Genomic DNA, 27249 nt, shown 5'->3' on the forward strand with positions numbered 1-27249 from the left:
GTCTTATTTTTCGCTCTTTTGTTTCTTTTTGAAGACTCTTGTTGACTCATGACTATCCAAATCTGTGTAAAAATAAGACAGAAGAAGCCTCTTAGTGCAGAATTTTCAAATGTGAAGAACAAAAACAATGAAAGTGAGAAGAACAAACAACAATAGGATGAGTAGCTGAAGCATATTATCAAGAATAATTCTCCTCTTGTTTCTTATTTGAAAAAAATTACTGGTCAAGAGATCACTTTTCAACCATTCAACAAGGAAAATTCCAGCTCGGGGAAGATGAATAACAAGCAATGGATTCAAGTTGAAGTTGATTAACTAATTTATATCTTAACTAGTTTGAAATCTAACTTTCGAGAGCTTGCTACTCAATGGGATTTTAGAGAAATGACAGAAGATGCAAATAGAAGTATAACAAAGCAATAAACAAATAATCTTAATTACTAATATATCTATAGTATGTAACAACATTAGCAAGAAAATATTCCAGAAAAAACAAAAATCAAACAACTAGCAGTAGCAAATAGGCAGAAATCCAAATAGAGTCCAATCAACATTTATACTTTACATGATGCAACTCAAAAAGGTATTTATTACTCACTACAAAAACGTTAAGAAGAGAATGTATTTGAACAAGTTCGGAAGATCCTTTGTCAATCATCAACCTCCATCCAATCCCAATCGGTATCATCAAAGTCATCCTCCTCTTCTGATATTTCCATAGTTACATTTTCTGAATGTTGTGCAAGGGAAGGCAGATCAATGATATCAACAGGGAGATCTTCTCTCGACCATCTAACTTCTACATCGAGCACTTTTTCTGATGAACCAATGTCATCGTTAGTTTCTCTCCAAAATGTTTCTTCAATATTCGGACAATTCTCTTCCTCCAAATCATACAAATCCACTGAGACTTTATTTCTTGCATAATATACATTTTTCTCAATTGGGTCTTCCACATAAAAAACTTGATGCACTTGTGATGCTAGTACAAAAGGATCATTTGTGCTGCATTTTTTATTGAAGTATATCTGAGTCAATCCATATTTATCAACTTCATTATGAAACCAATCACATCTAAAAAGTACAACACTAAAGCAACCCCAATAATCAATCTCAATGATATCCTGAATAATTTCATAATAGATAACCATTCCATCGATAGGATTTTGGTCCCTAGCACTAGCAAAACTATTTGTTGTTGCTGACAAAGTCACTCCACTATTTTGAGTCTTGCAAGGGTCATCCCGTGTCTTTGTATGAAATCTATATCCATTAATAAAATATCCAATATATCTTTTAGCCACAAAATTAGTCCCTTTAGCTAGCCATTTTAAGTGATTGGACACTTCAATATTTTTAACTTTATCCCTAAGCCAATCACTGAATTATTTACTATGGATCTGTGCTTTTACCCATGCATTTCTCTGGTACGATTATCAATTAAATTCTTATGTTCCCTGCAAGCATGATATGCAATTTAAACGATGTATATTTATTAATGGAATTTAAACACATTATCATAACATATAAATGATTTTTAAAAACAAATGACTATTTTATCTTACTTTATGAATGTCTCTACTTTTTCATCTCCAGTATTGAACAAAGCATATCAATGAGCTTCAAACCACTCATGATGATCCATGTTAAAAGTTTTGCCTTTCCTTTTATTCATCCTTCCGATTGGATGACCTGTCTTAGGAAATAAAGGTGAAGCATCTCCTTCATCTGTTTGATTGTCCTCATCATCCTCGGTTTGATACCTACTAAATGTTGTCTTCACCATATCAGGTAGGTATCTCAAAATAAAGGTCAAACACTCTATAGCTGAAAAACCCTCTACTATTGCCCCTTCTGGATTTTTTTGATTACGAACAAGCCCCTTGAAGTCACACATAGTTCTTTCAGTAGAATACATCCAACGCAAATGAGTCGGGCCTCCAAGCTTAATTTCATCCACTAATTGAATAGGCAAATGTGTCATTATATCAAAAAATGATGGAGGAAAAATCTTTTCAAGCTCACATTCTATATCTATGATTTCAGCATTCATCTTCTCAAGATCTCTTCTTCTTATAACCTTACTACATATGGCTCTAAAATAATTTCTCAACCTAATCAAGACCAAAGACACATTCTTGGGCAACACTTTTCTGACAGCAACCTGAAGCAAGTAATGTAATATGAAATGAGAATCATGGCTTTTGTATCCTGATACTTTCATATCTTCAATTTGCACACGACTTCATATTTAGAGGCAAATCCTTTTGATAATTTGGCATCTTTTAAAACAGTGCAAAATACCCTTTTCTCCTCTGGTTTCATAGAGAAACAAGCTTTAGCCAAATGAATATTTCCAGTATCATAATCTTTTACTGGTTGAAGCTCTTTGCGTATCCCCATCTTATGTAAGTTATAGCGAGAATTTATATGATCTTTGGACTTTCCAAGTATATCCAATAAAGTCCCAAGCAAAAGTGTCACAAATATTCTTTTTTATGTGCATCACATCAAGATTGTGCCTCAATTTGTTGGTTGCCCAATACGACAACTCAAAAAATATGGAATTTTTTTCCATGGAGCATCATTCTTTCGTTTTCTTTTCTTTTGGCTCTTTCCAAAAACATTATTGAATTCACGAAGTTCTTCAAGAACTTGTACGCCTGATAAGGGAGTAGGTGAAACTTTATGCTCTTCTTTACCATTAAAGGATTTTTTATCTCTTGTATATGGATGATCATGAGGTAAAAATGCTCGATGACCCAAATAACACATCTTACGACTATGTTTGAGATATTGGGAACAAGTATTATGATTACAAGTGGGGCATGCCCATTTCCCCTTGGTACTCCATCCGGAAGGCATTGCCAATGCTGGAAAATCACTAATAGTCCACAATAAAGCTGCACGCATCATAAATGTTTGATTAGTTACAACATCATATGTTTCCACTCCCACTTCCCATAGTTACTTCAACTCTGCAATCAGTGGTTGTAAGTATACATCTATATCATTTTCAGGAGACGATGGACCTGGAATAATCATTGACAACATTATATACTCCGACTTCATACAAATCCATGGTGATAAGTTATAATTCATCAACATAACTGGTCATGTGCTATGGGAAATGCTCATAGTTCGGAATGGATTAAAACAATCGCTTGAAAGACCCAATCTAACATAACGAGCATCACTAGCAAAGTTAGGGTGCAAGGAATCAAAATCCTTCCAAGCTTCCCCAACAGCAGGATGTCTTAAATTTCCATCTTTGGGTCGTTCAATATCATGCCATCTCATAGGTACAGATGTTTCAGAACACATAAATATCCTCTGAAGCCTAGGCTTTAAAGGAAAGTACCTTAAAACCTTTGCTGGAATTTTAGTGACCTTATTAGTCAAGTCATCACGAACATTCTTCCATTTAGAAGATCCACACACTGAGCTCTTGTCTAACTTTGCAGTGTCATTCCAGAATAACATGCAATCGTTAGTACATGCATGAATTTTTTCATAATGAAGACCCAAATCTTTTATCACTTTTTTTGCCTTGTAGAAAGACTCGGGTATCTGAGCAAAGGGAAATGCCTCTTTTATCAAGTCTAACAAATCTGAAAAGGCTACATTACTCAACTTGTGAATGCGTTTAAACAAGTATAACCGAATGGTGAAATTCAATTTAGAAAAGTTCTTACACCCCGAATACAACTCTTTTTTCCCCTCTTCCACTAATTTAAAGAATCTTTTTGCATCTTCAAATAGTCCCTCTCTTACTCCTTCATGCCTCAGGTCATCTGCTACATTTCTAAAAGTATCTTGAAGTAGTTTATCAATACCGTCTTGTGTGCCGAAAGTTTCATCATCATTGGTTGGATGTGGCGTATTTCTTGAGGAAAATCCTTCTCCATGGAAAACCCATTTGGTGTATCCATGAACAAACCCATGACAAATTAAGTGATCCGCTACCACATTTCGACAATGTCAATAACGATTAAAGCATTTCTTACAAGGACATAATATTTCATCTCCTTGGGAAGCTCATTCAAATGCCTTATCTAGGAAATCATTAACTCCATGAATATACTCATCGATGGATCTTCGGAGATCCATCCAACTTTTATCTCCAACATCCATTGGATATCCTATGTTACATGAGCAAAACATTCAAGAAAACAATTCATGAGTACAAATCATGATTGTAAATGATCTAATATAGGTCATTAGGTAGTGCAATTTAGTTACATAACCTATATTTTACTTGATAGTTTAATTCCTCAATTTATTCTATAGTACATTGCAGGTACTGCCTTACTACACAGAAAAAATGACAGATTATGGTGACTACTTTGTTTCTTTTCAAGATCACTTGAGCTGACCTTCAAGTTGGTTATGCTTTAAGTCTGAGTACATTTAGATTAATTCTAAACAAAAAAAACAACATGATTGCATAAAGTGTGCTGTGAGGACAAATTTAGCATTTGATTTAAGTTGCCTTTAGCTTGAGAATTTGAGAAGCATCTATGCACCTTTTTTGCTTTTCACTGAAAGGTATAGCTCATGATTGTATAATTGTATTCATATATTTTACATTCTACTGCAGCGATGGTAATATTCCAGCTTTGTTCATCCAAAATACTTGATGAAGAAGTTGAATCTATCTAGCGAAGATGAGGTAATTATCTTTTGTTTTGGCAGTTTAGCAATCAATAAATGTTGTTCACATTTCCTGTAATTTGTTATTCTGTTGAAGGTTGAAAAAATTTATGCAAGGGCATGATTTCCTGTAATTCATTATTCTGTTGAGTGTAATGTTGCTCCTGTCAATTTTAGAACTTGGTTTCAAGAAATGTCCTGATGAGAACATTTTAGATCACTTTAAACTATTAACCAAATAGCAGTACATATGAAAGTATCCCAGGGTAGTACAGATCCTAGAGCTAATGAGCAAGAGTATAATTGATATAACATGGGACACTACATCTTCAATGCATCTACTACATATTCATTCACAACAACTACGATAATATTAGGTGAACTCACTAGGTTGAGGAAAGGAGAAATGATTTGGAACACTATTATGCTGCATGGACAAAGAGTTATATTATGCTTGGCCTATTTAGAACAAGTTGTTAGCAAAGTTTCGGCAACAAAAATAAAATGCTCCACTTAAAGGGAATGTGAAGTTTCTATACCTTGGAGGATAGAGATGTCGAAAACGTACTTCTTATCAGCCATAAAACTAGAGAAATCACAATGGTCATAAAGTGATGAAACAGATGCATACATTGTGGTTTTCCAGAACATGGAAGCTTAGGAACATGAAATTTTTCCAACACATAAATAAACATACTAGAACAGTCATTACGTAGATAATATAAAAAATTAAAAGAGAAAACATGAGCAATAGGTTTCAACATCCAAAATCCAATAAAATGAAGTTTTCACCAATTGTTTTATACATATTCCACATCAGTTTAAAACATATTTTGTTCAACTTAAACGTATCATCTATGACAGTAGCTATATAAGTATACTTTGGCAACATTCATACTGATAAGTAAATCAAAATACTTCAAACTTTAGACCAATGAAAACTTTTACTTCACATAAATAGACCAAACTAATAATGCAAATCAAAATACTCAAAGCCCTAGGACAAAATCAACTACAAAACATTAGTTGTTCCATAAAAACGAAACCCAACTTCACAATGATTTTTCACAGAGTTATCGAATCTTCACAAAATTTGAGTTACAAACTCTAAACTACAAATGGATTATGTCAAACAAACCTAAATCAGAACAAATAACATACATTTCAACAAACCCATTTGTTATTCTTTAAGATTTTTTAGAAGCCCTTAAATGGAATTTCTGATTTTGGAAAATAGTACATGTATAACCAAATAGAGACGATGAGGACTTAGAAATCACCTTAAAAACAGTATACCTTTATTTGCAGAAGCTTAATTTTGAAGAAGACTACTTTTGGAGAAGAAGACCACTAAAGATGAACACTTCACACTGGAGAAGAAGACCACTGTAGCTTATCACTGAAACTGATTTCTTCACCGGAGCTCAAAATTTGTTGTCGAAGATGAAGGAGTCACCGAAGTTCTGAAATTTTAGGGCTTTAATTTTGATTATTGGAGAAGAAGACCACGCACCCATCGCTTTGATTTTGGTTTATTGGAGAAATGAAATGGGTATTTAGAATGTATTTTTTTCACTAAAATAAAAAAAAATGTGGGTCAATGAAATAAATGGAGGGAAATAATTTATTACACATCAAATTTCCGGGTTGGGCAATTTATTTTTACTTTTCACTTAAACAAACCGTTGCCACAGGTGTTATTTTTCCACGGTTAATAAGTATGTGGCCATAGATAATCTATAGCGGCGATTATATAGATGATGCCATGGTTTATATTAAGAATTACTCTATTAGTTCTAAGGATATATGGCAACGGTCATAATTGTGGCAACACATACTCTATTGCCACGGTTGTAAAATTGTTGCCGAATAAGTGTTGCATTAGGTCAAATTTCTAGTAGTGTTGATATGTGAGTTCTTGACCGGCTAGCACTCCACACATACAATAAGGACAGACTAACCACCACTCTATATAACTTACTTTAGTTTAGGTGACAAATTCTAATTATCACACAAAACTCCAGAGGCAAGCCTTCATTTTATCCATGCCGCCCTAATGCGATGTGTGACATCATCGTTGATATTCCCACTATCTTGGACTACAGACCAAATATACTTTAAAAAAATTCTCTTGAGACTATTCTGTGTGGCAAGTCTTACTTCCACTTCCGCTTCATCTAACACAACATTGAATATTTACTCCAAATATTCTATTTTTGTCCTGCTCAATATAAATCTTTTGGACTCCATAGTGTGTCTCCAAACCTTTAACCTAGCATTAACTTTGTCTAGTGTCTCTCAATCAGTACAATGTCATCCACCAAAAATATACCACATGAAACCTTCTCCTGAATAGATCACATCAACTCATCCATCACCAAGGAAAATAGGAACATGCTAAGAATTAATCCATGATGTAACCCATCTCAACTGAAAAGTGCTCCGAGTCTCATCCCATTGTTCTAGTCCAAGTCTTTGCCCACTTATATGTAATTTATCACCCAAGTCTTTACCCACCTATATGTCATTTAGCACCCTTATATACAATTGGGACACCCTTACCCTCCAAACACTGTTGACATCCAATTTTGACCTTCCATGATAGAAATTAACTTTTGAGTTTCTTTAATTTCAAACGATTTGAAATGATAAATTTATTTTTTTTTTAAAAATTAAAAGTTATTTTAGCCATTTTTATAGCATTTTAAGTTGTAAATAGATTTTATATAATTGCGTATATAATTAAGAATACTTTATAAACATTTGAAAGTCATCTCAAAAGATTTTAATTTTGGTAAGAATTTTGTTAAATTAATTTAGTTTAAATTATGGTTATAATTTTGAATCATTAGTTTACAATCAAGTTAATCATATTTATTTCGTTAAAATTAAGAAGGTCGTTAATTAATTAATATTAATTCGTCTTATTCAATCGGCCTCACCAATTAAACTCATTGGGTTATGGCTTAACTACAATTTTGTCATTTCTTTATCTCATCCTAAATATTGATTTTTGGGCCAAATCCAATCCTCCGTTTCAGCCTAATACAATAATTCCTAACAAATACCCAGACCCATCAATATAGCATACAATACCCACCAAATTCATCAACCGATCCAATTTCCCTTTAAATCGGTCCAATGCTATTTCTAAACAATATTCCAATTTTCTAATTACAGCAGCCCATTACTTCACTACAGTGACCCAGCAGCCCATCCCCCTTAAACTTACCCCGGCCCATTTCTTTTGTTCAACAAAGAGTTCAACAACTATTCCAAACAACGAAGGCAAACAGCAGCACACGGAAATCTCACGGAGACGGACGGAAAGCAGCGGCAACAGGCAGTACGCTGCCTTTTCTTGTCTTGTTCCTCAACGTCCCTCTCCGATATTACTGTTCCAGCCGTGATTCCAGTAAAAGCAGCACGCATTTTTGTCCTTGTGGCATATGATTGAGGCACATAACATCTCAAAGACGCTCAATCGATCGAGACCCTCCACCTCATTCCAATCCGTTTGAAATGAGGATCAATTCGGTATATTCTTTCGTCCTTGGAGAGAATTTGAGAGGGAATTTTCAAATTCATGGGCGTTGTTCTTATCCAGCTTCTCGACCCTTTTCCCAAATTTCGAACTCTACTTTTTCCTTATAAATACCCATGTTATTTCACTGAATAGGGGTCGTTCTTCACTGATATACAGAGATATAAGGTTTACAAAGAAATCGATTTAGATAGTCCAAAGCTTGAAGGTTTAATTTTTTTTTCATAAGGTTCTATCCTTGAAGTCTTCATCCAAGCTTTCCAGAAAAGCTCCTTTGGTGGTGGATGCTCGTTGTTCACCACTCGTCATTCCAGTTCGCTGCCCAGAACCAGGTAAATTCTTTCTTAGCTTTGTTTGTGTTTAATTCCCGGCTTGTCTACTCTTTATGTGTTCTTGGCTTTGTTTAGACTTTGGTTTGATATTTGAATAGCTAATAATGTTTCTCATGTGCTTACTGTTTTATTGTTATAGTCGTAAATCTTCCTAACTTCTTTGGTGTTCTATTCGTATTGCTCGTCTGAATTGGCCGTGAAGATTAACGTTCACCTTGGTTCTAATCCTTACATTTTTTCCTTTAATGATAAGTATCCAATTTTGTGTTTATGCATCTAAGATGTTAAGCTTATTAGTTTGATTTCTCTGTTAAAAACTACTGTGCCTAACATATTCATTTATTTTCTAATATTTTCTTCTTTGGCATTATACTGTACCCTTGCTCATGTTTCTTTATAGTTGATATTTGGTCAAGCTTAAATTTGCTAACAACATGTTTTGGTATGGTTTCGAGTACGTTTCAGTAACTGTCACTTTTTCGAAAGAAAAAAAAATGATGGTTCCTCAGTGTATCCTATTTTAGTTTTTGGGTTCAAAAAAATGTGTATTTATTTAGCTTAAAACTAATCTTATTCTTGAACTATTACATTTGCAAGCTTGAATCTCTTGAACTCGTGGGCTGCTTAAGTTCTCTTTATATATCCATTTACGCTCCAGCTTCGTATTGCGAATTTTAGTTTGATTTTCTTCTCATCTAAGTTAGGTAATCGTTGATTTGTTGTTTTAAGGTGAAACCTTGTTGGTGGTATGAACTTAAGACGCTTATGTCCAAATGATGAATGTTAAATAGGCTTGAGTCTATTTATGTGTTAGGATTAGTTGTTGATTCTCTCCTGTATTGATCATGGCTCGGCAATATTTCTTATCGTTAAATTAGTTTGGATTACTCCATTTGTCCATATGCTTTAAGCAAGGATTAATGTCTCTATTACACTCTTCAAGTTAATTCTCATAATCATGAAGATTATTAGCATGTTCTTGCCTCCTTATTGACCTTTATCTGATTCAAATTCTCTTACTAGTTCATAGTAGGACTGATTTATAAAGTTGTAATCGCTCTCAATGAAGTCGAGCTTGCTTTGTATTTGAGTTTGAGTACCCTGTTTAAGTAGCTATTGCATTTATCATAGAAATCTTTTATTTTGATGAGTGAATCATGAACTGGTGTTAGTTTGATTTCAAGAATTCTTAAAATTTTAAGCGTTGCTTTAGAGATCCTTTGGATTGTTTTGACTGAAATTTCAGTCAGAAAACTCCAAAATTTAGTTTTGTTTACCTTTTTTTCCCGAGTTACTGATTGATAGGTTTTTTCAATATGTTTAAATATAGAAGTCTCTGTTGTTTTGAATTGAATTCATATTAATGTCAGTTTGCTTTCCTAAACAGTGATAGATAATTATAGTTGATTGTTTAATAAAATTTCAGAAGAGATAAACATGTCATTAAGAGTTTTAAGCTTAAGTTGATATCATCCTAATGTTGTTGTTAATCTTTTCCCTCTTTTCTTGGCATGAACTCTCTCGTTTGAGTCCAATTGGACTCCTCCTCTTGCATTTTTCTCTCCGAGTCGACTCTCCTTTAAACTAATTGAAGGGGAAGTTAATATCATCGAGCTAAACCTCAAATCACTGGCAGCAGCTCAATAGCAGTTACAGCACTCCCAAAAGCTAAAAATTTGGAAAATTTTGACTTAAAACAGTCCCATTTAACCGAAGCAGTAGCAGCAGTCCCCCGAGGGGCTAAAAATTGAGATTTCTTGGACTTTAACAAGTCCAATTTATACCGTAACACCGGCAGTAACTAAGCAAGCAGCAGATCGGCAATTCAGCCCCAAAAGGGACTTAATATGGGTCGAAAATGTCTTGTTTATATTTTCTTATTATTATCATTGATGCTAACTTTCTTTAACCTTTTTTCCTTAATCTAGATGAATCGTTGGAGGGATTTTTTTTATTTCATATTATGTTATATGTTTGCTTTAAAATTTTCAAATCCCCAAAACTCATTTTAAGTTAGGTAATTTAAGCTTATAGAATGACTTAAGAACCTCTCATGTTCTTTCATAATTATTGAAAAGCTTTGAATCTATGTTTATAAGTTTGAATTAACTATTTAGTTCAAAATTTTGAATAGGATAAAATTGTTAAATTTCTTAAAATAAATTAGTTCTCTTTTAAAATAACTTAGACTTTGTATGAATAACTTAAGGATTTTCGATATTCTTTCATAGTTGTTAAACAAAATCCCTTGATCCATGTTGGTGAATTAGAATTAATCGTATGGTTCAAAACTTGACTATGGATAAACGTTTCAAGTTAGGATTATTTTTTTGAAATTTTAACAAGCGTCAAAAGATTTTTATTTTTTTTTATCTATGTTTCAAACAAGACTTTTTATAAATAATTCATTGTTTTTTTTTACAAAATTAGCCAAACTTTTAAATCTGTCGGTCAACCGTGTGTTAGCGGATTCTCTAAGATGCCTAAACCGTTTCTTAGAGAATTATTTGAACCCTTAAGCCTAATTTGGTTTTTATTTAAAAAAATTCCTTTTAAAATGGTTTTCTTGATTTTTCCTAAAAGATTAAGTGGCGACTTCCAAATTGTAATTTTTCCAAAACATGTACAAATTGCCAAAATTGCGAAATTGGTTTCGAAACCTTAGTTTTCGAGATCAAGTCGTAACAGAATGGCGACTTCACTGGGGATTCATCTAGGTTCTAACCAAAAAGATTTTATTGTTTGGCTAACTATTATTGTATTAATTGCTACTTTATGCAATTATGTATTTAAATTTTGAATATTAACTGTCATTATGCATTCATGGCATTTTCCAATATGTATGTATGGTATATTAAAGAACGGGTTTGCGGAATCGCAATCGGACTTTTTATACTCAACCCTTTTCCTGAATGATCGGCAATTTATTGGTTCGTCATGCGTCCAATGGTTGTTGTGAGTTCCAGCCTAAGTTGTCTGCTTGGATTTTCGGTCTTTCAAAAGTCACTCTTAGTCAACTAGCGTAGAGCGAAACCAAATCCCAAATTTAGAGCATTTTGAACTAAGTTGACCCAGCACCCAAGGCGTGTTGGGCCTATTAGAAGACTACATTGTGTCTTATTGACTCACGGTCAATATAAGACGATCATTCAACTATTTGTTAAATTTGAAGGATATGTATATCGATTTGTGCATACCATTATTCCTTGGGGTTGGGTTTTTATTTTTTTAGGTAGTTTCTTTATTTAAGTCAAAGGAATATCCTCCTCGTTCGAAAGAAATCCAAAAGCATCAAGAAGTTCGGGAATGAAGATTTTATGTGGAAGCTTAGATTAGTTTACCATTGTACCCCTGCGTAGGACTGATATTTATTTCCCTTTCCTCTATTATGTATCCCCATTTGCTTTATTCATAAGGTTTGTATATTTATTTTTATTTTTTTGTTGGGGCGATGGAACGTTTTACAAACGAATACACATCCTTCAATCGTTAGGCCTACCTTTGGCTCAAAAAGGTCACATGCATGGTAGGAGGCGTTATATATTGTTTGTGTGTTAAATGTTACAAATTTTGTTTCATTTGTGCTTGTTTGACTTATGTGTTCTATACACATGTTTTGATTTAAACATAATTAGTCCATTATTCTATTCCGAAGTCTCAAAATCTTTTACTCAATTTTCAAGCCTTCCAAAATACTATTTGATTCCTTATCAAAATACGTTCAAAATCACTCAAGTTCTAGATTCAATAGAGCTTTAAAAATTATTAGGTCATCATTCAAATTTACGTTGACCTCGTTATTTCTTGAGAATTATTTTTCACACCAACCTAGCCGGCGTTACTAAATATTTTGCAAGTTTCATGTCAATTTAGAGACGTCTTTATCCTCGAAAGTACTTTTCAATAGAACCTTCCAAAAGGTACATTTGAATCTTTACTCAAATCCTATAGTTTACTTTGTTCGAATTCCTTTCTTTCATTAAAAAGTCTTAGTTCACTAAATTATCAAAAAAAAAAAAATCATTTGATCACTTTCTAGAGTGTCTCCCTCCTCAAATTTTGGACTAATTTATTTTTAGCAAAACAAATGTTATTTGTTTTATATGTTACTTTAGTTGATTATTATGACTAATGGACTAACTCATTTATTTTTTGAGTTGTTTTCAGAAGAAGAGACTGATTTGTGTTGGTAATCAAACTTGCTCACTTCACCAAAGTACCCGTTGGCAGAACATCCATATTTTACACGGTCTAAGGTCAAGGAAATTTCTACAGACTCTTCATTTCTTACTTGGACTACTAAGAGGACTCGGTCAAAAATGGATCTCACTATCAACACTGTTGTTTCGTCCGAAATGATCCCCACTCTATCTGTCGCGGCCAATCCTAGTGCCTTAGTAGCAACAGAATCGCCCATGGAAGTCATCGCTCGTTTAGAGCAACGAATTGGTGAACTGAACCTCCTGGTAACACAATACCAAGCTGCTTCTCAAAACTTACCACATGATGCTCACCAAAAAGGGCCCATGCCACATTTATTTCCAACTTCAAGTGAGCTCAATCAAGGAGATCATTTTACCACATTTCAGCAAACTCAAAGTGCTCCCCTCCCTCATTTAACTAAGGATACTCCTCTTGTGTACACATTTGCTCCTCCAAAAGCTCCAACAGTAACACATCATGCTCCGCCAGTGTACACTTATGTCACTGCTCCACCTGTTACCAAGGCTCAGGAGTTTCACCGCCAAGATGTTAATCACTATGTTGAAATTGAAAATGATGCAAAATCTATTGATGCTGAAACGATGAATAAGAAGATGAAAAGCTTAAAAGATGCTATGAGAGGTCTTCGTGGGTTCGATAGCAGCCAGAGTGTGAGATACGAAGAGTTGTGCACATTCCCTGAGGTTGAGCTTCCACTCGATTACAAAATTCCGAAGTTTGAAAAGTTCAGTGGATCAGGGAATCCTTTCTTTCACTTAAAAATTTACTGCGAAAAGTTGATTGGCGTTGGAAACAACGAAGGGATAAGAATCAAGTTATTCAATCAATGTCTGACTAGAAAAGCCTTGGAGTGGTACTCAAAGCAAGATGTGACTAAATGGCATACTTGGGATGATCTAGCGAATGCTTTTGTGGATCACTATAAGTTTCATGTTGAAATTGCTCCTGATGTGATCTCTATTACCAAGCTAAAACCAAAGTCGACTGAATGCTTTCGAGAATATGTCATTCGTTGGAGGGAAGAAGCTGCTAGGGTGCACCCACCTATGGAGGAATCAGAAATGATCACCTACTTCATTCAAGCTCAAGACTCAGAATACTATGACCGTATGGTGACAATAGGTGGAAATACATTTGCAGAAGTTATCAAAGCTGGAGAAATGATTGAAGACGGTCTCAAGACTGGCCGAATAGCGAGTTACACCTCATCTCAGTTTGCTAACAGGGCTTATCAAACAGGTTCCTTTGGAAGTGGAAAGAAAAAGGAGAAAGAGGTTATGATGTTAACAACTCGAGGAGCTACCTCATATAACTGTCAACCACCTCCAGGCTATCCTGGTTCACAATACTATGTTTGCAACAATCAAGCAACATTTCGTACTCCACGACCAATGCAAAATCCCCGAAACAATGCACCTCGTCCCAATTTTGAGAAAAAACCTCCCCGAGTCTTCACTTCATTGTGTGAGACACGGACTCAACTCTTTGAGAGATTAAAAGAGGCAGGGATACTCCATCCAGTGGAAGCTAAGACTGTGAATACTTCAGCCGAATGGTATGACCCAAACAAATGGTGTGCTTATCACTCAGGAGTTGTTGGACATGATACAGAGAAATGTATCACCCTCAAATACAAAATTCAAGATCTGATAGATAACGAGGTGGTAAAACTTGCTCAAGCTCCCCCGAATGTGAACACCAATCTACTACACAAGCATAAGGAGTAGTTATTGGCATAACCAGTTGAAAGAAGAAGCACGTTTCCTGAGAGTCGCATTTTTGGAATCTTTTAATCTTGCATTTGGAGTTTGTTGTTTCATTTCCATGTAATCACATTTTTATCGCTTGGTTTCCTTTGTAAGCATCTTTCATTTGTAATGAACTACGTTCGACCTGAATTCTCAAGAATGAGATACGTAGGCAGCCTTCACTGGCTTCGGTCGCATTATCAAAATATTTCAAATTCTCTTTATGTTGGAACTACGTTTGACCTGATTCCTACTCAACAGGATACGTAGGCACCACACCAGCTCGGTCATATCCCCCGTAAGATTTCCATTTTTCCGTATCATGGAAACTGGGGCAGAATTTTAAGAAGATCTCAAAATTCATTAGAAGTGGAATTTTTTCCAACAAATCAGAATTAAGGATCACTTTCGAGTTTCAATTGGGGCAGAATTTTTGAGATTCACTCAAAAATTCAACTAAAAACTACAGAAAGTTCAAAAGTTATATTATCTTTTAAACCGGGGAAGAATTTTTGAGGAGGTCTTCAAAAATTCCATCAAGCGACATTTCAACACCAGAAAAGTTTGTAATCCCAAAAAGGCAAATGAGCATCAGGATGGCAAGGCAAAGCCAACATGAATCAGTCTCTCAAAACTAAGAATTTTTCTTTGGATGCAGGAACTACAGAGTTACAAGGCATCATTAGACCCACAACGACCTCATTATAACTCAGATGATTTCCGCTCTTACTCATCTACTAAAATTTTCCTCACTCTATTGTGACTTATACATTCTCAATTTTACAAATGGAATAGCTTGGCATAATGGCGAAGACCATAAGACGTTATTCAGACCAATATAAGTTGAAAAACTTCATCCTTAACTTATCTTTTGTAATATCATTTACTTTGATAATTTTATTTTGTTACTAACTCACGACTGAGTTTTGCAGGTATAATTATCATAATTGAAGGCAAAATTTCAAAAGATCTTCTGAAATTTTGAATGATCAAATCAGATATTCACCAGAAAAATGGCAGGAGCCAACCTTTTTTCAAAATTTCATTATGAAGGATTCCCGACACCAAGGATCCAATCCAGCAAGCTGACTCTTATCCTATATTTTATGTTGAAGAACTTTGTCCATCATTGTTTCAAATCTTGCCTTTCTCTAACAAATCTTTCATTCTCTTTAAATTCCGTTAAGCTTCAGGTTCGAACTACGTTAGACCTGATTTCTTGTTCCAGTAAGATACGTAGGCAATCCTATATAAGGATTCGATCTTCCTCCTGTTTCAAACTACAGACCCCAAAGGAAACTGGGGCATGTTTTTGAATCAGTCATTTTCGTTTCTTGCAAATTATTTTAGTTAAGTACCCTTGGACTGGAAACCGGGGCAACTTTTCAAAATAATTCAAAGTTCTTAAAATCTCTGTTCAATTCCAAGTTTCAGATATTCTTTTTCAAGAAATTTCTCTCTTTAATGAGAGATTCCAGATTTAAAGTTGGGGTGCACCTTATGTAACATTCCTAATTTGCCTTCAGTCCTTTGTTGCAACGTTATAAGTTCTCAAAGCGTTCTTCCAGAATTCCGCGTTCTATATGGCTACCAGATCGTCTTGACATGTTCAAAAGTCTTGACATGTGTTAATTTTTGTTATCTACTAACAAATTCTTTATGAGCGCAGAAAACAAACTCTTTAAAGACAATCACATGAAATATTATATATTTGGATTGTCTTTCTTTTAAAGAATTATATTGAACTTCCACCTCAACATATTATTGGAGCGTCACTTGCTTCAAAGTGACATGTTAAATTATTATTGGAGTCACTTCCTTCAATATGACACATTAAATTAATATTGGAGTGTCACTTCCTTCAACGTGACACGTTAAGTTCTTATTGGAGTGTCACTTCCTTTAACGTGACACGTTAAATTATTATTGGAGTGTCACTTCCTTCAACATGATACGTTATATTATTGGAGCGTCACTTCCTTCAACGTGACACGTTAAATTATTATTGGAGCGTCACTTCCTTCAACGTGACACGTTAAATTATTATTGGAGAGTCACTTCCTTCAACGTGACAAGTTAAAATTATTATTGGAGCGTCACTTCCTTCAAAGTGACACATCATTATTATATTGTGTTGTCACCTCCTTGAATGTGACACATTATATTACATTGGGTAGTCATTTCCCTCAAAGAGGCGTTATTATTAAGTTGGGAAGTCACATCCCTAAAAAGTAACACTGTCATATTATGTTATTGAATCATCACCTCGTTTAAATTGACACCTCACTTTGGATCACCACTTCCTTCAAGAGCAATACACTTGAATCGTTTCCGACATATTAAACCAGGTTTGCGAAAATTTTATTTGTATTTATGTTACATTTTCTACTGACAATTATTTTCCAGACTTTGCAATACATAAAGTGGACTACGTCAAATAGGACACAGCACAACGTGAAACTTTTTCTTAGCAGCGAACTGGGACATAGTTCAAAGAGGAATATCAAACTCTTAGGACACGAGTTGAGTAACGACTTCCACCACAATCAAACCACATCCCTATCCTAAGGCATGTGGGTATTTCTTGGGACTTTAGAGTTTCAATTTCGCCTTCGATTAGAATTTCAACTCTCACCGGAGGGGAATTTTCAAATTCGAGTGACAATATACCTAGAATTATGGAAGTTATGTCCATGTAAGTTCTTACATATGGGTGTGAAGGGCCCCACATTCATATTTGAGATGTTTGCAAGCCTTTTTTCCACGCTCAATTAATTTGTCACTCATCCTTAAGCTAAAGGTTATTTCTGCATAAGATATTTCCTTTTCAACCGATTGAGTCGAACTAAAAGCAGTCTGATTCCCAAAGGATAGGGATATGTAGGCGGACTTAATGTTGAAAACTCGACTGTACTCCAACAAACCATTTCTCACTTTATTCTCGAGCTTTTCGGTCTCTCCATACTTCGACACCGAAATAACTTTTTCATTCTTTCAAAATTATGCGATAAATCAAACGTCTTTCGAACTACTAGTGGCCTGAGTTCTCATGGAACCTGAGATAAGTAGGAAACTCAATACTAGGGTCCAATCATGATTCCTCAAAAAATCCCTACCGCTCACCGTTCCAAAAAGATGAATTAGTGGACGGACAAAATTGGATTCGTCAATTTCATTTGCCTCAGATCTCATTTATTCATCCCAGTCAAATGAGGGGCAGTTGTTGACATCCAATCTTGACCCTCTATGATAGGAATTCACTTTTGAGTTTCTTTAATTTCAAACAATTTGAAATGATTAATTTATTAAAAAAAAATCAAATTTTTTTTTAAAGTTATTTTAGCCATTTTTATAGCATTTTAAGTAGTAAATAGATTTTATATAATTGCGTATATAATTAAGAATACTTTATACACATTTGAAATTCATCTCAAAAGATTTTAATTTTAGTAAGTATTTTGTTAAATTAGTTTAGTTTAAATTATGGTTATAATTTTGAATCATTAGTTTACAATCAAGTTAATCATTTTTATTTCGTTAAAATTAAGAAGCTCGTTAATTAATTAATATTAATTCGTCTTATTCAATCGGACTCACCAATTAAACTCATTGGGTTATGGCTTAACTACAATTTTGTCATTTCTTTACCTCATCCTAAAGATTGATTTTTGGGCCAAATCCAATCCTCCGTTTCAGCCTAATACAATAATTCCTAACAAATACCCAGACCCATCAATATAGCATACAATACCCACCAAATTCATCAACCGATCCAATTTCCCTTTAAACCGGTCCAATGCTATTTTCTCAACAACATTCCAATTTTCTAATTACAGCAGCCCATTACTTCACTACAGTGACCCAGCAGTCCATCCCCCTTAAACTTAACCCGGCCCATTTCTTTTGTTCAACAAAGAGTTCAACAACTATTCCAAACAACGAAGGCAAACAGCAGCACACGGAAATCTCACGGAGACGGACGGAAAGCAGCGGCAACAGGCAGTACGCTGCCTTTTCTTGTCTTGTTCCTCAACGTCCCTCTCCGATAGTACTGTTCCAGCCGTGATTCCAGTAAAAGCAGCACGCATTTTCGTCCTTGTGGCATATGATTGAGGCACATAACATCTCAAGGACGCTCAATCGATCGAGACCCTCCACCTCATTCCAATCCGTTTGAAATGAGGATCAATTCGATATATTCTTCCGTCCTTGGAGAGAATTTGAGAGGGAATTTTCAAATTCGTGGGCCTGTTCTTATCCAGCTTCTCGGCCTTTTTCCCAAATTTCAAGCCCTAGTTTTTCCTTATAAATACCCATGTTATTTCACTGAATAGGGGTCATTCTTCACTGATATACAGAGAGATATAAGGTTTACAAAGAAATCGATTTAGATAGTCCAAAGCTTGAAGGTTTAATTTTTTTTTCATAAGGTTCTATCCTTGAAGTCTTCATCCAAGCTTTCCGGAAAAGCTCCTTTGGTGGTGGACGTTCGTTGTTTACCACTCGTCATTCCAGTTCGCTGCCCAGAACCAGGTAAATTCTTTCTTAGCTTTGTTTGTGTTTAATTCCAGGCTTGTCTTCTATTTATGTGTTCTTGGCTTTGTTTAGACTTTGGTTTGATATTTGAATTGCTAATAATGTTTCTCCTGTGCTTACTATTTTATTGTTATAGTCGTAAATCTTCCTAACTTCTTTGGTGTTCTATTCGTGTTGCTCGTCTGAATTGGCCGTGAAGATTAACGTTCACCTTGGTTCTAATCCTTACATTTTTTCCTTTAATGATAAGTATCCAATTTTGTGTTTATGCATCTATGATGTTAAGCTTATTAGTTTGATTTCTCTGTTAAAAACTACTGTGCCCAACATATTCATTTATTTTCTAATATTTTCTTCTTTGGCATTATACTGTACCCTTGCTCATGTTTCTTTATAGTTGATATTTGTTCAAGCTTAAATTTGCTAACAACATGTTTTAGTATGGTTTCGAGTACGTTTCAGTAACTGTCACTTTTTTGAAAGAAAAAAAAATGATGGTTCCTCAGTGTATCCTATTTTAGTTTTTGGGTTCAAAAAAATGTGTATTTATTTAGCTTAAAACTAATCTTATTCTTGAACTATTACATTTGCAAGCTTGAATCTCTTGAACTTGTGGGCTGCTTAAGTTCTCTTTTTATATCCATTTACGCTCCAGCTTCGTATTGCGCATTTTAGTTTGATTTTCTTCTCATCTAAGTTAGGTAATCGCTGATTTGTTGTTTTAAGGTGAAACCTTGTTGGTGGTATGAACTTAAGACATTTCTGTCCAAGTGATGAATGTTAAATAGGCTTGAGTCTATTTATGTGTTAGGATTAGCTGCTGATTCTCTCTTGTATTGATCATGGCTCGGCAATATTTCTTATCGTTAAATTAGTTTGGATTACTCCATTTGTCCGTATGCTTTAAGCAAGGATTAATGTCTCTATTACACTCTTCAAGTTAATTCTCATAATCATGAAGATTATTAGCATGTTCTTGCCTCTTTATTGACCTTTATATGATTCAAATCCTCTTACTAGTTCATAGTAGGACTGATTTATAAAGTTGTAATCGCTCTCAATGAAGTCGAGCTTGCTTTGTATTTGAGTTTGAGTACCCTGTTTAAGTAGCTATTGCATTTATCATAGAAATCTTTTATTTTGATGAGTGAATCATGAACTGGTGTTAGTTTGATTTCAAGAAGTCTTAAACCTTTAAGCGTTGCTTTAGAGATCCTTTGGATTGTTTTGACCGAAATTTCAGTCAGAAAACTCCAAAATTTAGTTTTGTTTACCTTTTTTTCCCGAGTTACTGATTGATAGGTTTCTTCAACATGTTTAAATATAGAAGTCTCTGTTGTTTTGAATTGAATTCATACTAATGTCAGTTTGCTTTCCTAAACAGTGATAGATAATTATAGTTGATTGTTTAATAAAATTTCAGCAGAGATAAACATGTCATTAAGAGTTTTAAGCTTAAGTTGATGTCATCCTAATGTTGTTGTTAATCTTTTCCCTCTTTTCTTGGCATGAACTCTCTCGTTTGAGTCCAATTGGACTCCTCTTGCATTTTTCTCTCCGAGTCGACTCTCCTTTAAACCAATTGAAGGGGAAGTTAATATCATCGGGCTAAACTTCAAATCATTGGCAGCAGCTCAATAGCAGTTACAGCACTCCCAAAAGCTGAAAATTTGGAAAATTTGGACTTAAAACAGTCCCATTTAACCGAAGCAGTAGCAGCAGTCCCCCGAGGGGCTAAAAATTGAGATTTCTTGGACTTTAACAAGTCCAATTTATACCGTAACACCGGCAGTAACTAAGCAAGCAGCAGATCGGCAATTCAGCCCCAAAAGGGACTTAATATGGGTCGAAAATGTCTTGTTTATATTTTCTTATTATTATCATTGATGCTAATTTTCTTTAACCTTTTTTCCTTAATCTAGATGAATCGTTGGAGGGATTTTTTTTATTTCATATTATGTTATTTGTTTGCTTTAAAATTTTCAAATCCCCAAAACCCATTTTAAGTTAGGTAATTTAAGCTTATAGAATGACTTAAGAACCTCTCATGTTCTTTCATAGTTATTGAAAAGCTTTGAATCTATGTTTATAAGTTTGAACTAACTATTTAGTTCAAATTTTTGAATAGGATAAAATTGTTAAATTTCTTAAAATATATTAGTTCTCGTTTAAAATAACTTAGACTTTGTATGAATAACTTAAGGATTTTCGATATTCTTTCATAGTTGTTAAATAAAGTCCCTTGATCCATGTTGGTGAATTAGAATTAATCGTATGGTTCAAAACTTAACTATGGATAAAAGTTTCAAGTTAGGATTATTTTTTTGAAATTTTAACAAGCGTCAAAAGATTTTATTTTATTTTTATCTAAGTTTCAAACAAGACTTTTTATAAATAATTCTTTGTTTTTTTTACAAAATTAGCCAAACTTTTAAATCCATCTGTCAACCGTGTGTTAGCGGATTCTCTAAGATGCCTAAACCCTTCCTTAGAGAATTATTTGAACCCTTACCCAAATTTGGTTTTTATTTAAAATGTTTCCTTTTAAAATGGTTTTCTTGATTTTTCCTAAAAGATTAAGTGGCGACTTCCAAATTGTAATTTTTCCAAAACATGTACAAATTACCAAAGTTGCGAAATTGGTTTCGAAACCTTAGTTTTCGAGATCAGGTCGTATACAGAGAGCATCTATCGTGAGTTTGTCATAGGCCTTTCAAGGCCAATAAACACCATAAGTAAGTTCCTCTTTCTTTCTCTATATTTTTCCACCAGTCTCCGCAAAAGGTTGAAGGCTTAATGGTAGAATGCCCTGACATTATTCCAAATTTATTCTCAGAAATGGACACACCTCTTTCTTTATCCTCATCTCCACTACTATCTCCCAAATCTTTTAAGTGTTGCTTACTAATTTGATATCATGTAATTGTTATTGTTTTGGATATCACCCTTATTCTTGTACAATGGACCCATTACACTCTACCTCCATTCTAAAAATAACATTAAGAATCTAGTCACCCACTTCATACCTGCCTTGTATGGGTTCTTCCGGATCTCCACTGGAATCTCATCAGATCTTGTCGCTCTTCCTCTACTCATGCTACTAATAACATGTCTAACTTCCTCAACCCTAAAACACCTATAATACCCAAAGTTTTAAAGTCTTTCAGAGTGTGTCAATTCACAAAACACGAAATATTCATTTAGATGGTGCCAATTAGTTGGGAACAATTGCTATCGTATATTAGTTACTTGATTTTTTGTTAGTTAGGTAAGCGAATTATATATCGACATGGGAGTAACTAAACAATTTAGATAACTTCTAGTATTTGATAATCTTAATTCACCTTAAAAGATAAATTATTTAGCTTGGAATGAAATATATATATGAATAGAGTGAAAAGTATATAGAGGATTCATATAATATTCTTAGTCTAGATTAAGGCTTAACGACTTGATCGATATGTAATGCTTTATATCAAGGATGAGATGCTTTAGCTATATGATTTGTAGTGATTAGGGCATATCATGAAGTTGTCTTATTTTAATTGTTTTGATTTTATAGAGCTATCTATAGAATCTCCATTTTCAATTTTGTAATTTTTTTGCTTTAAAGCTTTTCATGTTGTTTATTGTTAATGAAAGAGTTAAGGCTCAACTGGTCTATAACTCCATTTTTCTCTAATCAATACAATATGAGTTTGTTGCATATATTTGTGTTGCTCGTAATTCATCCCTCGACTATTCTACCATGATCTATACTTCCGTTTACAGTATTCTTGATATAGAGATGGTGCTAGCAAGTAACTCTATTTGCTTTGTTGTTGTTTCTGTTTTCTGAACAGTACTATTGTATTTTGAGACTGATTATACTAAATCTTTCAACCATTTATGACTTGTGGACGGCTATGACGCATATATGAGTATTCATACTCAAGAACCATATATCTATTTAATGTTGTTTAGAGTAATACTTGCAACTTGGTAGACTCAGAAGGACATTTGTTTTAATGACCAATATGTGTAAAAAGGAACTATGGGAAAAATCCCAAAGCTCTCCATTTACAATATTGGATGGGACTGACTGGTGTCAAACCATAACTTGAAGTTGACAACTACAATACTAGATGAAGCCATTGATGTTAAAGATGATCTATGTTGATAGATAAAGGTTGATTGGAAGGTTATTGTATCTGACCTTAACCAGACATGATATTGAATTTGCAGTTCAGACATTGAGTCAATTTTTGCAAAGTCTAGAGAAATCATATATGGAAGCAGCTCTCAAGGTGGTGAGATCAATAAAGAGGGAACCTGCTATAGGTGTTGTGATAGTAAGGCAGCCTTACAGATAGCAACAAATCCAATATACCACGAAAGAATAAAACACATTGAAATAGAATGTCAGAAAATACATATGTGATTGATTCAAACACTATATCTATCTAAGAACACAAGATCAGCATGCAAACATTATGACAAGGGGATTGTCAAGACCACAACATTAATATTTGGTCTCCAAGCTGGGAATTTTGAATGTGTTCACACCTACCAGCTTGAGGGGGAGTAATGAGAACGGAGTTCATGTGACATAACTCATTTAAGTTAGTTAGCATTTAACTAATTGTCATCTATCAAGTTAGAATGTGTATATAAGGTAAAAGATGACCTAATTCTAATTAGTAGTTTTTCATTCTCACAATTCATTGTACTGATTCTTAGTTGTTGAATAATCAGAAAACTGCTCTCTTCTACAACATTCTAACCAAGTTGTTCTCTGCAATCGATCACATGCATGACAAATATTATGGGCGTACCATAATATATATGCTTATATTTTTACGTTATACTATAATAAGAAAAGCCGCTTCTTTTGAAAAATATAAATAATTGTAGGGAAGAAATCATACATAATAAGGAAAGCAACTTATCTCACAAAAACAGGTTGTCCACTACACATTTAGCATTTACTTTATTGCATGTCTTGTTTCTGTTTCTGCCATTCCAATCAAATAATTGTAAGTTTGCTTTGTACCTATAATTTGAGATCATAATTTCAAATTATACAAAAAAAAAAAAAAAAACTCATGTTTGACGTGAAGAGATTGCATGTAGCATGTTAAATAATAACTTAAAGAAAATCTAAATCGCATATTCAAACAAAACTTCAATTCAAATCATGATTTTTTATTTTTTTCTTATATAATAAACCCACCAACGTTTTTAATTAATTCTTACCGATTTTTTATTTTTTTAGAAAATTACTTACGACGCAAATACTATTTTCTTACCGATATTCTATTTTTTAATTATTTTTTATATAAACACGCGTTTAGAAATTAATAAAAAAAACTGTGTGCCTACCGAGATTCGAACCCACATTCCGGAGGGGGCTGAACAGTCTTGATGGGTGGATAGCGACCACTGGGCCAAATGCTTCAGTTTGCCAATGGTTTCGAAGGAAATTTATATATACATTGTACTTCATATTTTAATACAAATATAGAATCTACGGAAAAGCCAGTGGGTTCAGCCGAACCCCCTTCCGCTACAGTAGCTCCGCCCCTGTGAATATGAATATTACTTTCATGATTATTTTAGTTGAGATAAATAGTGAAAGCAAATTTTCATCAGCTTCTAAAGTCATCATACGAAAAGGAAATTTACAAGCACCTTTTGAGTTATTTATGTGAAATTTGAACATGTGCTTATTACAACAAGAAGTCTTAAGATTTTTTTTTTCTTTTTATTATTGTAATTATTGGTTGAGTTCATGAATTCAGTTCTGCTTACTTTTATGTCTTCATTGGCAGGTACAGATTATGTCAAAATTGATCAAAGGTAGAGAACATATTTAATTCCATATTGATTAAGCAACACCAATTTTCTTTTGCCACTTAAAAAAGAGAGCCTCATTATCACAAGACATAAGCATTAAATATTTGACAAGAAAGGGCCTCATAGTCGCCCTTACAACCGACCAAATGTTGCAAAATTTTGACAACTCTTCCCAACAATCCTTTTACTTTGGGACCTAAACATTTATTATACAATCATCAATTTATTTTGTTGCTATCCCATCCCATCCTTTATTTATTAGTGAAAACACTTCTCATTTATTATCTTCGAGTTATTGATAGTTTTTCTAAAAAAAATTATTTGACTAACTAAATTTAGATATAGATATACCATTGTTATATTTTTGATCTGTCATCTGGCATAGCAAGTGATCTCAAACTCTTGTAGGAGCATGAAGTTCTTAATAAAAAGTCGAAAGTAGCAAAAAATTAGGTGTGTATTTACTCATGTTGCAAGATTGGGGGCGTATGTATTAGTCAAGGATAGTAGTGTCTTTAAGGCGATCAAAAGTACAAAGATAAAGCTAATAATTCACACCGAATTTAAGAGTGTTTTCATTACATCTCTCTTTATTCTACTTCCTCTACCTCATATTAGTTGATCAGTTTATTAAAAATATATTTTCTAAATTACTTGTTTTACTATATAAAATTTTATAATTAATAATCTTTCGAAGTCCAAACAAATTTAGAAGTTCCCAAATTATTTTTTATAAGTTCCTAAATTACTTTGTATCTATTCAAATGATATCTATTCATATATGTGCTCTATATGCTATAAAAAATATATTGATATCTATTCATATATGTGCTTTATATGCTATAAAATATATTTTTCATTAAAAAAATTGATGTATATCAATATGGATAAAAGATAAATTAATAAAATTAACTAAGTATTTTATTTATGGTTTCTTAAATACAAAATAAAATAAAAAGTGATTAATCAATATGGGACGGTAAAAGTATCAAATGAAACTTAGTATCTCGTGTTGATTTTAAATATCATTTTTAGCTTATAAATTTGGTTCAAAATAAGTAAATTGTTTTAAAAATTAAAAAGGTACTACCGATAGATTTATTTTTTAAAATCAGTCTTTGCTCCAATAAAAAATCTAGACAATTCTCTAAATGATCTATCAACAACGCATTATTCATTCATTTTAACATAAATAAAGGTTAATTTTGTATGTAATTAAATGTACAAGTCTTAACCGTAATTATAGGAAATTGTTGCTAGGAATGTCAAACTTTGTATTAAAGTAGGATTGATTTGCTGAAGTGCCTAACTTCCAACTAACCATGAAAAATAATTAGTGTGTAGGGGTCGGAACAATATTCAAACCTACAAATGTAAACGTTAATTATTAATTTATCTCTCTAGAAGTTACTTTCTTTTGTTTTAATTTTTTTGACATTTTTTAGTCTGTTTTTATTAGGTATATATATATATTCTTTACCAATATATTTTGCTTTTGGGCTTGTTTCATTTTTGTCATTTTACTCTGATTGTTCTTTCAAATTTGTTCTTGAATCGAGGAGATTTATCAAAAACAACATTACAATACTCTCAAAAATAAAAATAAATTTGCATACACCTCTCCGATACCTCCTTAAACTCTACGTGTGAGACTATATATATATATATATTAGGTATATTGTTGTTGTTGTTTCAATTATGCATTTCGGTTTAGATGCTATGGACCAGTATGGGATTTAGCTGGGGATGAGAAATAATAGAGCAAATTTAATATAAACACAAATATTTTAAAAGAACTAATTATTTTTCAAAAAAGAACTTATTTTTTAAAAAACTAAAATAAAACTTCCAGAATATATGGAATTGAATGTTCTAATAAAATAATGAAATAATGTTAGAGTAATCATTGACTTTTTCTTTATTCAGGATGTTAGAGACGCAAATTGATTACTTGAGTTTTTGATAAACGGGATATTTTTTATTCCCATGTAATTTTTACTCCAAAATATAGAAGTTTATTATGATTAAGTGGTATATTAATAATTAAATATATGTAATAGAAAAAATGTTTAGTATGTGTCCTTTTATTTTGAAAATACACGTGTTATTATTAACGTGCAAGTCTGGTACTATTATAGATAACTTATTAATTAGCAATTCTTAGTACTTAATTGAAAGGGCAAGTCTACTTTGACTTATCTCTTCTTTTTTATGTTTTTTTAATTGAACATCTATTTATTTTCTATTCATAATTAATTATTAGTGAATGTTGAAAATTATATTATTATGTCACGTTATATGAGTTATGCTCATAACGTGTGGTATAAGAACTAATCACTCACGTCTCAAGACATGGCTTGCACTTTGTTTCTCTATC

At 33.3% G+C, this 27249-nt stretch overlaps 3 protein-coding genes across 4 annotated transcripts in view; all 3 read left to right on the top strand.

Moving 5' to 3' along the window:
* LOC125809198 (gamma-glutamylcyclotransferase 2-3) overlaps positions 1-27249 on the top strand; it is a 1073903-nt gene that overhangs the window by 987149 nt on the left and 59505 nt on the right. The window lies entirely within an intron of this gene.
* Positions 9093-27249, top strand: part of LOC125809192 (uncharacterized) — a 511850-nt gene continuing 493693 nt past the window's right edge. The window contains exon 1 of one of the 2 annotated variants that reach the window (XM_049488851.1): positions 9093-9098. The gene's annotated coding sequence lies outside the window, so the exon portion shown is untranslated. Of the gene's footprint in view, positions 9099-19597; positions 19604-27249 lie in introns of those variants that run through there. The other variant, XM_049488852.1, reaches the window with a different exon arrangement.
* LOC125809436 (uncharacterized) lies at positions 12849-14480 on the top strand. The gene has a single exon (XM_049489072.1). The coding sequence runs from the start codon at positions 12849-12851 to the stop codon at positions 14478-14480; it is 1632 nt and encodes a 543-aa protein (XP_049345029.1).

Source organism: Solanum verrucosum, unplaced genomic scaffold (genome assembly GCF_900185275.1).
Source record: "Solanum verrucosum unplaced genomic scaffold, falcon-dt-bn FXZP01000062.1, whole genome shotgun sequence".
In the NCBI taxonomy this organism is placed as follows: domain Eukaryota; kingdom Viridiplantae; phylum Streptophyta; class Magnoliopsida; order Solanales; family Solanaceae; genus Solanum; species Solanum verrucosum.

What these genes read in the sequence shown, in the direction of transcription:
- LOC125809436 (XM_049489072.1), top strand. Translation starts at nt 12,849, where the DNA reads ATGGATCTCACTATCAACACTGTTGTTTCGTCCGAAATGATCCCCACT.